Raw genomic sequence first — 13111 nt, forward strand, 5'->3', positions numbered from 1 at the left:
TGTGCTTGCAGGGAACAGTCATCCTTAATTGTTATCCTCCATCATCATCATGATTATTTTTGGTTTTTCTCTGGTTGTGGAGAATCCATACTCCAGGTATTCCAATGTCTCAGCATTGCCAGGCCTGTCTGAGCGTCAGGATGTAGGTAGTCTGGGCTCTCTGCCTTCTATTCTTGTTCAGGACACTCTGCCAAATGAATCATGCTGTGGCTGCCACCCCTCCCACAAAGCCTCCCGCTTGGGTCAGTCCAGGACTGGTGACCTGGAGTTGGGTATAGACTGTTCATATCTATCCACTGCTACGTCAGGGCAACACCCACTGAGAGTGACCTTGTAGACTGCAGTGGGAGACACCCTTTGAAACCTCTCCTCTCCTGTCCTGAGAGCCAGGTTAAAACCATCAGCCCCGCATCCTGAGTACAAACCTTTCCTAACTCTGCTGCTAAGCTAGACACCTCACTTACTGAGAGCCAGCATGGCAGCTGTTGTCCTGGAGAACGGAGTCCTGAGCAGAAAACTCTCAGACTTTGGGCAGGTAAGCCTGTTGGGCTTCCACTGCTAGGAGAGAATTGGTTCCCCACATGTGAAAGCAGTCTGGGAAATACTGGTATTTCCTAGTCTCCTAAGGCTACTAAGAAATATGAATTTATTTAGAGGCAAGGAAAATGCCCAGGAAGTCAACTGATGAGACTAGTCTTAACAAGTTGAGGATACAGAAAGTTGGGGATCTGAGCTGCTACCAACATCTGTGTGTCTTTGGGTGGCTCACTGGTATCCTCTGCCTATTGGCTTTATCTTCTCTACACGGAAAGGAAATGGCTGGTCCTTAGTCACCTGGGGTAGGAGTCCCTATCTCTCCAGGGATACTTATTTAATCCTTTCTTCTGGGTATCGAAATGACAAGCTTGTAAGAAACTGTCCTCTTTTGACTTTCAGGAGATGATGTAGCACAAAGAGAATTTTGGGGGGACTTACTCAGAACCAAGGAGGGAGAAATTAAACAGAGAGGGAAATGAACAGGAGTTAGCCCGGAGCCTGAAGCACCTTGGGGATTATGCTGGGGGGTGGAAGGAATCCATTGTCCTCCCTGGGGAGCACTTGCAGAACATGTTCTTTTCTGTGATATTTGTACTTTCCCCAGGTTGCAAATCATGGATTGTACACTAAGATTCAGACTCTGGAGATAATATGCCTTCTCTAGCTTTTCCTTGGACAGGACTAAGGGGTTGAGGGTTGCCTGGAGTCAGAGAATTTTGTGTTAAAGAAGGTTGATATGAGGGTTGGGAAGATCAGTCCAAGGATTCTGGCTCTACCCTATTTTAAGCTCCTATATTGCAGGCTGCACAGTCCCTTGGCCATCTGGGGAGCTCAAGCCAGAAATCTGGGGCTGGGGAGGTAGGGAGAGGGGCTTTTAAAACACTTAGATGTTTGTGAATCTACAGATTGTTCCTACCAATAACAGGGACACTTGTAGAAGGTCCAAAGATGTCCTGGTATAGGCTCAGCATCAGAAGCAGTACATTTTCCTTCAAAAAAAAAAAAACCTGTAAGAATACCCCACCCCCATATTCTAGGATTAAGATGAAAGCAACTGAACACCGACTACAAATCTCTTACTACATTTCCTAGAACATTTGAAACTACTGATGTGCTTTTGGTCAAAATTGGTTAGTTTGTTCAACAGAATGAGTCTTGAAGAGCAGGAAAGACAGACAGTAAGGCAGATGCTGTGCTTGGTATAGCTCACTCATGGGAAATCCAACACACACACGGTCAAGACACCAGGCTTGCCCTATGTGTGCATGTAAGCTATGTACTGAGAAGTTGCGTGCCTAGGGTGAGGAGGTTGCTTAGTGTCTGTAAAATGGAGGTGGGCTGCTGGGATAGCTTAGTTAGGGTATCTTCTAGCTCTGTCAGTCTGCAAAAGAGATGCATGTATGCATCCTTAAAATTTTCAATTCTATTTACGTGTGTGAGGAGGTGGAGCACGTGCAGAAGACAGAAGACAATTTGGAGAGTTCCCTCTCTCCTTTCACAGTGTGGGTCCTGGGTATTGAACTCAAGTCAACAGGCTTGACAAGCAAGTCCTTTATCCACTGAGCTTTCTTGCCAGGTCTGTTTACATCCCTTTAACACTTCTAACCTGGATGAACAGTATAGATTTGATTTAATTCTAATAAAAGGGACATTTCAGGGAGGAGCCACTGTTTGTTGAAGGCACATAATATGTCAAAGCTATACCCACCTAACAAGCATAAGCAGTCTGATGGAGTGAGTGATTTAACACCTTCAGTCACCCAATAGAACAAGAAGCACCTACTGTATGCAAGTCACAGCAGTAGTTTTCATTTGTAAAACTACTTTATTTCAGGAGATAAATGATAAAGGAACTAACAAAATAAAAGCATCCTATAGCTTCTTATAGAGACAAGTGTTGTGAAGAAAACTTAGGCAGAGGATCAGGGAGGAGCTCAGAGCTAACCAGCAGGAGAGACAGGGCAGCCAGTGCTCAAATCTAATTCGTTTCCTACAACCACGCAAACACAGTGCATTACTGGAATATTGCCTCCTGTGGGAAAATGCTGATGTGGACACATATGTCTACACCCTGTCACATAGAGACACGTGGCTTAGGATGTTTGCATCTTGCTTATAACAGTTCTTCAGTGTAGATGCAAGGGACTTATGACCACACGAGCATATATCTTCTGTGAGCTCCAGATCACCAATATTGACCCTAAAACACCCTTGACAGAGCATATTGCCTATAAATGTGATATATGATTGTTTCCAGAGATAACAGAAGCCATTTGCGTTCACTCGGACCTAAAGAGAACAGCCAGTATTTATTGCTGAATGCATTGCTCCGTGATCAAAGTTCTTCACTCTGTGATTCCTCCTCCTTTTCTTTGTGTAATTTCTTCCTAGACAGTTTTGGAGATACTTTTGCTTGTGGGTCAATCCACATGCCTGTGTGAATCAAATAAGGTATAGCTTCTGAGCCAACAAAAATAATCTATGAAAGAGATTTGCTCAAGGGCCCGGGATTGGCTAGGTAAACCTTGAATTGATATCCACCAAGGCCCAGAGCACCTCACAAACTTCTCTGAGCTTTCTTTCATGTAACCTCTTTTATGCTTTGAAAAGAAGGAGCTGTTGTGTCCCTCAAACCTGTCACTGGGAAACAGTAATGGTGCTGAGAAAGCTGAACATGGGTTCTAAACCAGGCTTTCTTACGTGTTAGCTGGATTGCCTAGGACAAACCTAGGCTTTTCAAAACAGCAGCCCCCTCCCACCTCTCATAGCTTTTGTGAGGACTGAATGGTCTGTTCTAGGTAAACCATGCAAAGAGTGGTAGTAGCTGCTGCCAATGACAACATGTATTGAGAGTGAAATGACATGGTTTGGTTCCTGTAAATAAGTGGATGCCCATTCAGGGGCAGATCAGGACAATGTCACTAATAACAGCAACGTAGGGCCATGTTACATCATAAATGTGAATTTGCAGGCAGCTGTGGGAAGAGGTACAATTTATGTACATATTTATTATCAGAGGTTTTGAAATTTTCCATGGTTAAAATTCATTAACAGAGATTTTGTTGATGAAGGACATGGGAAAACCTTGTTAGGATAGGGTCATTGTGGAGCACCTGTAGCTATATGCATGTAATGGCAGTGAGAACAACAGAAAACAACCTGGCTCTTAAGAATAATTTCTGGAGAAGATGTTACGGGACTGGGTGATTTCTAGACATACAGGAGGGGAGTGCTAGAGGAGCCCTCTGGGTTTCTATTACAGGAATCTTCAACTCTGAACAGCCCTAGTCAGAGGTGGCACATGACGATATGCACCAAGAATGCCTCCTTTTTCTTGGAGGTCAACAAGACAATAGTGGACTAGAAACAGGGAATTCCTTTGTTGTTTTAAGGAAGCCAGAAAAGACTAAGGGCTCACTGCTGTGAAAAAGAGACTCATCTGCGCATGCCTGGGAGGCTTTAGAAGAGAGAGAGAGAGGCAGTACCAAAGTAGGTCATGGCTCATGCATATATAGTCTAAAGGCCCAGTTTAAACACTAACTTCAATGTTAATTGTAGAATTAAGGGCCAGTTGCTTAATATTCTCTCTGTCTCTGTTTCTCTCTCTCTCTCTCTCTCTCTCTCTCTCTCTCTCTCTCTCTCTCTCTCTCTCTCTCTCTCTGTGTGTGTGTGTGAAAGAGAGAGAGAGAGAGAGAGAGAGAGAGAGAGAGAGAGAGAGAGAGAGAGAGAGAGAGAATGAGAGAAAAAGAGAGAGAATTCATGTGAATGCAGTTGTAAAAATATATATGAGCCGAAGGGCAACTTTGATCTTCATTTCTTTGGCACCTTCTATCATATTTATTGAGACAGTTGTCTCTGTGGTCTGGAACTTGCCACACAGATAGCCTGAATGGCCAGGGAGCTCCAGGGATCCACCTGGCTCTATCTCCTAAATCTTGGGACTAAAATCACATGTCTGAGTTAGCGCTCTCTCTTTTTTTTATTGGAACTTCATTTATTTATATTTCAAATGGTATCCCCTGTCTTGGTTTTCCCTCAGGAAAACCCCTATCCCATCCTCCCTCCCCCTGTTTCTGTAAGGGCGCACATCCACCCACTCCCACGTCTCTGCCCTGGCATTCCCCTACACTGGGGCATAGAGCCTTCACAGGACCAAGGGCTCTCTTCCCATTGACATATGACAGGGTCATCCTCTGTTACAAATGTGGCTGGAGCCACGGGTCCCTCCATGTGTAGTCTTTGGTTGGTGGTTTAGTTCCTGGGAGCCCTGGGGGATCTGGTTGGTTGATATTGTTGTTCTTCCTATGGGTTGCAAACCCCTTCAGCCCCTTTGGTTCTTTCTCTAACTCCTCCATTGGGAACCCCATGCTCAGTCCAGTGATTGGCCTTGAGGTCTCCACCTAAATTCTCTCTCTAACCCAGTTCCTTGGCGTCTCTAAGCCTGAATCCTGCCATCAATGAAAGAGTGGACTTGTTACCTAACAAAACCCATTTCCTAGACTGCTTTCAAAGTTAAATGAGATTGTTCAAATCAAATGAGGACCTTGATTAAAATCAAAGTCTTTAAAAAATAATATAGTGTTTTTCTTTAAAAAATATTTATTTACTTTATGTGTATTTATATGTGCCCAAGTGTGTGCAAGCAGGAGCCCATAGAGGTCACTGGAGGCTCTAGATCCCTGGAACTGGAGTTACAGATGGTTGTTAGCCACCATGTAGATATTGGGAATTGAATCAAGGTCCTTTGTAAGGGCAACAGGTGCTCTTAACCACGGAGCCATCTTTCAGCCCCTACACATTGCTATTTTTAGAAGATAGATGATAACATAGTCCAGGTAGGGACAAATGTCTAATTTATTTTGAAGCTTCCTATAATTCTAACTTGCTGATAAATTTGGTACTTCCAGCTTTATTATAAGGTTCTGGAAGGAAACTATAAATTTTCTGAACTTAAATATTTTTGTCCTAAGAGTCTTCAGTGTTCTCAAGCCCATTATTCTGAGTCCCTGACTAGAATCTTCCCACCATTGCCTCCTGTCCCTGAGATGATGGACCATCCACACCACTAACTTAATTAACTTGCTTACAAGAGAGTAATTGATCTTCACATTTTCTACTCCTTTTGGGGGACATGCTGTGCATTGGTGGGTACATACAGAATGTCGTGTATTATTTTAAAATTTAAGAAAATGTCTTGGCAAACTTTAGAATGCCCACACGTATTCTGGCTTAGTTTTTTCCCTTATTGAAGGCACCCATTTTCTGATAGCTTAGTATCGATGTGTTCTTGTGACTCATTTCAGCAATGAGCTATCACCTATTGCTACACATGGGACAACTTGATGCTTTTTGCTAAAACACAAAAGACCATTAACATATGTGCAATAATATTTTTATCATTTTACAAATAACCCTAATATTCTATTTAAACATATATTTTCTTTTATTTCCCCAACACTTGGATATTATTTGGCCAGGACTAATTCTTACTATTATTTCGAGGTGATGAGGTAAACGAAGCATTGAGAACATGAGTAAAGTGATCTTCTCAGAATGGTTCAGGCGGTAAATGGATGAGAAAGAATAGCACCCAGGTCTTGGATCCACAGCCTACGAATGTCCCGTTTTTAATGCTTTTTATATTTTGTCTCCCAGTGTCTTTTTAAGGAGATTTTTTTTTGCATCACTTGCTCTTCCTCTAAGAATCTCCTGACTTTTTGTACATGTGTCTGATGGTCAGAATTTTAGCACTCAAAGTGTGGGCGCATTTATCATAATTCAGATTTATATCCTTTCAGATATGGGATAGGGTCTGGTATTAGGGTGCTCATTAAAAAAATGTTGATTTTTGTCAGTGACTAGTGACATCAATGCATAATTTAAGGTTCTATAAATTGAAAGCTAACTTTCAATTAGCTTTCAATTAGGAGGCGTGACTCATCCTCTCATTGTTTTCAACTTTCTTATTTCTGATCACACTGACTTCCCTGTAGAATACACGTGGTTCACTGTGTTCCAAAGCTTAAGGAGCAGAAAAAGGTTATGCTCGCCTCTTCTTGAGAGGTTTCAAGGGAATAATTGCTAAGCTGTGAAAAACATTTTAACCAAGTGATCTAATTATGTAGGAAACAAGTTACATCGAAGACAACTCCAATCAAAATGGTGCTGTATCTCTGATATTCTCACTCAAAGAGGAAGTTGGTGCCCTAGCCAAGGTCCTGCGCTTATTTGAGGTAAGTGTGTAACATATTTTGATCACATTCAGCCTTCCTCTGATTTCTGCTTGATCTATTTCTTCTTCTCTACCCTTAACATCCAACTTTGTTGATTTGCCAGGACCACACCCACCCCCCCAAAAAAAACCTCCCCTCCTCTACCAGCAATTATATGACAATAGTGCCTCAGCTAAGAGTGGCACTTCTGGTCTACCTCCACTTTCTATAGTGTAGTTTTGTCTGGCTTGAGCTTGCACAGGTCTTCTGCCTGCTATCACAACTGTTTTGAGTTCATATGCATAATTGCACTGCTAGGTCTGGAAAATACTGTTTTGCTTTAGTCATCGATCCTTTGGCTCTTACAGTTGTCCCAGTTCTTCTGCAATGACCCTGGCAACTTCCAAGGAGGGGTGTGATACGTATGACTCATTTAAGGTTGAGCATGTTAGTCCCCTTTTCTCAAAAACTTGACCAGCTGTGGGCTTCTATTAACCACCATCTACCACAAACAGAAGTTTATCTGATAATAGTTGAGAGATACACTGATCTGTAGGCATTGTAGTGATAAGTTATTAGGTATTGGTTTAATATTATGTCAATTTAGCTGAATAAAAGTAAGTAGGTTATCCCCTCAAAGCCTATGACTTGCAGACATACCTTCACAAACACATCCAGATGTTTGTTTTCTAGGCCATTGTGAACAAAGACAGGGAAGCATTGTAAGAATTTGTAGAAAGACAGCAAACCAGTACCCAACATCAAAATAAATGGTGAGAAGCTTGAAGCAATCCCACTAAAATCAGGAACTAGACAAGGCTGTCCACTCTCCCCATACCTATTCAACATTGTACTTGAAGTCCTAGCCAGAGCAATTCGACAACAAAAGGAGATCAAGGGGATACAAATTGGAAAAGATGAAGTCAAAATATCACTCTTTGCAGATGATATGATAGTATATATAAGTGACCCTAAAAATTCCACCAGAGAACTCCTAAGCCTGATAAACAGCTTCGGTGAAGTAGCTGGATATAAAATTAACTCAAACAAATCAATGGCCTTTCTCTACACAAAGAATAAACAGGCTGAGAAAGAAATTAGGGAAACAACACCCTTCTCAATAGTCACAAATAATATAAAATATCTTGGCGTGACTCTAACTAAGGAAGTGAAAGATCTGTATAATAAAAACTTCAAGTCTCTGAAGAAAGAAATTCTAGAAGATCTCAGAAGATGGAAAGATCTCCCATGCTCATGGATTGGCAGGATCAACATTGTAAAAATGGCTATCTTGCCAAAAGCAATCTACAGATTCAATGCAATCCCCATCAAAATTCCAAATCAATTCTTCAACGAATTAGAAAGTTCAATCTGCAAATTCATCTGGAATAACAAAAAACCTAGGATAGCAAAAACTCTTCTCAAGGATAAAAGAACCTCTGGTGGAATCACCATGCCGGACCTAAAGCTCTACTACAGAGCAATTGTGATAAAAACTGCATGGTACTGGTATAGTGACAGACAAATAGACCAATGGAATAGAATTGAAGACCCAGAAATGAACCCACACACCTATGGTCACTTGATCTTCGACAAGGGAGCTAAAAACATCCAGTGGAAGAAAGACAGCATTTTCAACAAATGGTGCTGGCACAACTTGTTGTTAACATGTAGAAGAATGCGAATCGATCCATTCCTATCTCCTTGTACTAAGGTCAAGTCTAAGTGGATCAAGGAACTTCACATAAAACCAGAGACACTGAAACTTATAGAGGAGAAAGTGGGGAAAAGCCTTGAAGATATGGGCACAGGGGAAAAATTCCTGAATAGAACAGTAATGGCTTGTGCTGTAAGATCGAGAATTGACAAGTGGGACCTCATGAAACTACAAAGCTTCTGCAAGGCTAAAGACACCATCAATAAGACAAAAAAACCACCAACAGATTGGGAAAGGATCTTCACCTATCCTAAATCAGATAAGGGACTAATATTCAATATATATAAAGAACTCAAGAAGGTGGACTCCAGAAAGTCAAATAACCCCATTAAAAAATGGGGCTCAGAACTGAACAAAGAATTCTCACCTGAGGAATACCGAATGGCAGAGAAACACCTGAAAAAATGTTCAACATCCTTAATCATCAGGGAAATGCAAATCAAAACAACCCTGAGATTCCACCTCACACCAGTCAGAATGGCTAAGATCAAAAATTCAGGTGACAGCAGATGCTGGCGAGGATGTGGAGAAAGAGGAACACTCCTCCATTGTTGGTGGGATTGCAAGCTTGTACAACCACTCTGGAAATCAGTCTGGCGGTTCCTCAGAAAATTGGACATAGTACTACCGGAGGATCCAGCAATACCTCTCCTGGGCATATATCCAGAAGATGTCTCAACCGGTAAAAAGGACACATGCTCCACTATGTTCATAGCAGCCCTTTTTATAATAGCCAGAAGCTGGAAAGAACCCAGATGTCCCTCAACAGAGGAATGGATACAGAAATTATGGTACATTTACACAATGGAGTACTACTCAGCTATTAAAAAGAATGAATTTATGAAATTCCTAGCCAAATGGATGGACCTGGAGGGCATCATCTTGAGTGAAGTAACACAATCACAAAAGAACTCACACAATATGTATTCACTGATAAGTGGATATTAGCCCAAAACTTAGGATACCCAAGATATAAGATACAATTTGCTAAACGCATGAAACTCAAGAAGAATGAAGACCAAAGGGTGGACACTGTGCACCTTCTTAGAATTGGGAACAAAACACCCAGGGAAGGAGTTACAGAGACAAAGTTCGTAGCTGTGATGAAAGGATGGACCATCTAAAGACTGCCGTATCCAGGGATCCATCCCATAATCAGCTTCTAAACGCTGACACCATTGCATACACTAGCAAGATTTTGCTGAAAGGACCCAAATATAGCTGTCTCTTGTGAGACGATGCCGGGGCCTAGCAAACACAGGAGTGGATGTTCACAGTCAGCTATTGGATGTATCACAGGGCTCCCAATGGAGAAGCTAGAGAAAGTACCCAAGGAGCTAAAGGGATCTGCAACCCTATTGTTGGAACAACATGATGTACTAACCAGAACCCCGGAGCTCTTGTCTCTAGCTGCATATGTATCGAAAGATGGCCTAGTCGGCCATCAATGGAAAGAGAGGCCCATTGGACTTGCAAACTTTATATGCCCCAATATAGGGGAATGCCAGGGCCAAAAAAATGGGAATGGGTGGGTAGGGAAGTGGGGGGCGCTATGGGGGACTTTTGGGATAGCATTGGAAATGTAATTGAGGAAAATATGTAATAAAAATATTAAAAATCAAAAAACAAAACAAAACAAAACAAAACAAAACAAAAAAAACAAAAAAAGAAAATATTTTCACTATCAGTACTTCCAAAGCCCCATATTGTACATGTTTAATGTATACAATAAAATTTCCAGGTATTATCCAACTACTAAAAAAAAAAAAAAAAAGAGAGAATCCAATCAAGTTGATAATGAAGATCAGCCATCAATATATGACATTAGATGCAATTAACACAATATCAATAACAATGGCTTCGTACTATGTATAAAATCCAGAGTGTTTCACCTGGCAGGCAAGCGCTGTAATGCTGAGAGACACCTTCAGCCCTATGGCTCCATTTCGGATATCGAAACCTGCTCTAGAAAAGGGAGTGTATTTAGAACTTAAAACCCAGTTTTCTAAAGTGGTGATGATAGTTGTGGGTAAATGAATGCCTAATAGCAAGTAGAAGGTAGTGGCGAGGGAAAAAAAAAAAGGTGTTTTCTGAGGGACAAACTGCTCCTGAAAAGGATGATCTTGTAAAATACTCCAGTGCACTTGCTTAGCCTTTGTATCAGGGAATCACATATTCTTGAGCAGTTGCCTCTTGGGACTGAGTTAGTTAATGGATTAAATAATAATAATAAATGAAGAAACTGTTGACAATATAATAAACAAACCACAAGCAGAACTGGATGAAGTGCACCTAAGGGGTGTGTGTGTGTGTGTGTGTGTGTGTGCATGTTTGTGCATGTTTGTGTGTGTATGTGTGTGTGTACATGCATATATGAACTCTCCATGAATTCTTTGATACATTATCCAGATCTCAATTCCTTGAGGATCTCACTGTACCCATCCTGCAGAGGAAGTTATGGTGCTCAGCATGCTGATTGGTTGGTGGAAGACTGTTATTAGTGTATATTGATTTTCCCCCCAAACACCCTCAGCAGCTATCATGGAAACTCCCCATCCTGGTACAGCTTTTATACCCTTATTAACAGCCTGATAAAATTCATAGTACTATAACTCCAAGTGATCAAGTTAATCAAGAAAGCAAATTCTTCTACACATGGCACCACACATATATGCCAGGCATAAATCAGGCTCTTGATTTGATATCCATGAAACTCAGAGGTGGAAGCCATTCTTTTACTGTATGGAGGAGGGAGCTGTGGCTCCAAGAAATGTTGAACAATTCTCTGAAGATAAGTCAGGGAATGTGCAGGCAGAAGTGGGTTTAAAACCCTGAACCCCAGGCTTCCAAGTCCATGATCTGTCTGTAACACTCACCCTTCTGCCAAACAAAGGGAGCTTGGCAGAGGAAGGAAGAGGGGAAGGTGCTGAGGTCACTGTGCATCTGTGTGTTTCTATCGTTTATTACACCATCATGTTCTGACAAAGTTTCTGGACATAAAAAGTGAAACTTAAAAGAGTAAATAACAGAGCTAATGAAAAAAATCTCAACTGTACAATAAGGCAATATGGTCTTTAAAAAAACATTCTAGCAAATTCTATATTGTTAAAAAAGCATTCTGACAATCCATTCTACATCTGGATTTTGGAGAGTCATAGTGCACACACAGACACTTGAATGACCAGGAAGCCTGCAGTGGGAAGACCCACTCAATGTGGCCACACTTTATATTTCTTAAACACATTTGACCATGGTACCTTCTTAACATCTAGGTTTCAGTATTGTGGTGGCTTAAGTTTTGAGCTCTAAACTATCAGCAACAGCATGTGTGGTGTGAAAGACTTTTCCTGGAGAGACATAAGGCACATAGACAATGCAGACCACTCAGCACATAACAGACCAAAGTAAAGACTGCAACAAAGGAATTTTGTTGGGGTCACTATATCAAGTATGGGTGAGGTGTTAGTTACGGGAGCAGGAAAGCAGGAATGATTTAAAAAAAAAAGCAGTCAAGCCATTGCATAACCAAGCAAAAACCATCCTGGGCAAATCATATGAGTGACAGCTCTCAAAACTTACAATCCTGGAGCTCCCTGCAAAACTTGGTGGTGATTCACTGGTCCAGGATACTAGGCTCTTTGCAACCAAGTAGGTCAGAGCACTCTCCTAGCACAGTGGATGCTATAAACCTGAGGGGGACCTTTTAGAATCTTCTGAGTTTTCACTTTCCAGGTCATGTGACTCTTTGTTTCCCTCTAGAGTTTCCAGAGCCTCCTGTTCCCTCCTAGATAGAATCTTTCAGTTTGGAAAAACTGCCATTCAGCAATTTGTGGCACTGAGGAATAGAACCAAAGTAAAGAGTTTATTGTTTAGAACCAAACTCAGTTGATCCACTTGTTATCGGGATGGGCTAAAGGGAGCTTTTAACTTCTTGGCTTAGTTTCCCCAGTTTCAAGGGGAAGGTAGTGGTAAACCTTCACCAATAGGGTTTCCACAAAAATCAAACCAGATCATTTGTGAAAACTAATTATAACAGCAACTGTCATAGAGTAAGTTCTCAATTAACAATTTTTTTTTTCAAAAATTGTTGCTGTGTACTGTAGCCTAAAGAACTCTTAAATTCTTGGATATAGGAAAACCAGTCGAAGACTGAGGTTCATTTGGTTGGAAAGGAAAAGACTCTATATGGGAATACTCACCTGTTTGAGGTTGTCCATGGAAGGAGACTTCTAGATATTTGTTAGTGTCAAGACCTCAATGAGTAGAAATAAGGGGAGGCCGGGCATGGTGGCGCACGCCTTTAATCCCAGCACTCGGGAGGCAGAGGCAGGCAGATTTCTGGGTTCGAGGCCAGCCTGGTCTACAAAGTGAGTTCCAGGACAGCCAGGGCTACACAGAGAAACCCTGTCTCGAAAAACCAAAAAAAAAAAAAAAAAGAAATAAGGGGAATATACTTCACATCATTTACAAGTGATTCTTTAAAATGGAGGACAATGGGAGGCGCTCATCTCAAGTATCCCTTCTGTTAAGTTAAACCCCCAAAGAACAACATCAGAGTAAAAACTGTGCTCTAAATACACTTTTAGGTTTTGTTTTATTTTTTTTTCCAGAAGGTAAAAATCTATATTCTTAATATTGGTCTGAG

The 13111-nt window shown here is 41.3% G+C and overlaps 1 protein-coding gene across 1 annotated transcript in view; it reads left to right on the forward strand.

The window, feature by feature from the left end:
• The first annotated feature begins 287 nt into the window (after positions 1-287).
• Pah (phenylalanine hydroxylase) overlaps positions 288-13111 on the forward strand; it is a 66134-nt gene continuing 53310 nt past the window's right edge. The window contains exons 1-2 of the mRNA XM_021174230.3: positions 288-535; positions 6663-6770. Coding sequence (XP_021029889.1) covers positions 476-535; positions 6663-6770 — 168 coding nt within the window. The 5' untranslated portion in view covers positions 288-475. The remainder of the gene's footprint in view (positions 536-6662; positions 6771-13111) is intronic.

This window comes from Mus caroli, unplaced genomic scaffold (assembly GCF_978045245.1).
Source record: "Mus caroli unplaced genomic scaffold, Mus_caroli_1 scaffold_9, whole genome shotgun sequence".
In the NCBI taxonomy this organism is placed as follows: domain Eukaryota; kingdom Metazoa; phylum Chordata; class Mammalia; order Rodentia; family Muridae; genus Mus; species Mus caroli.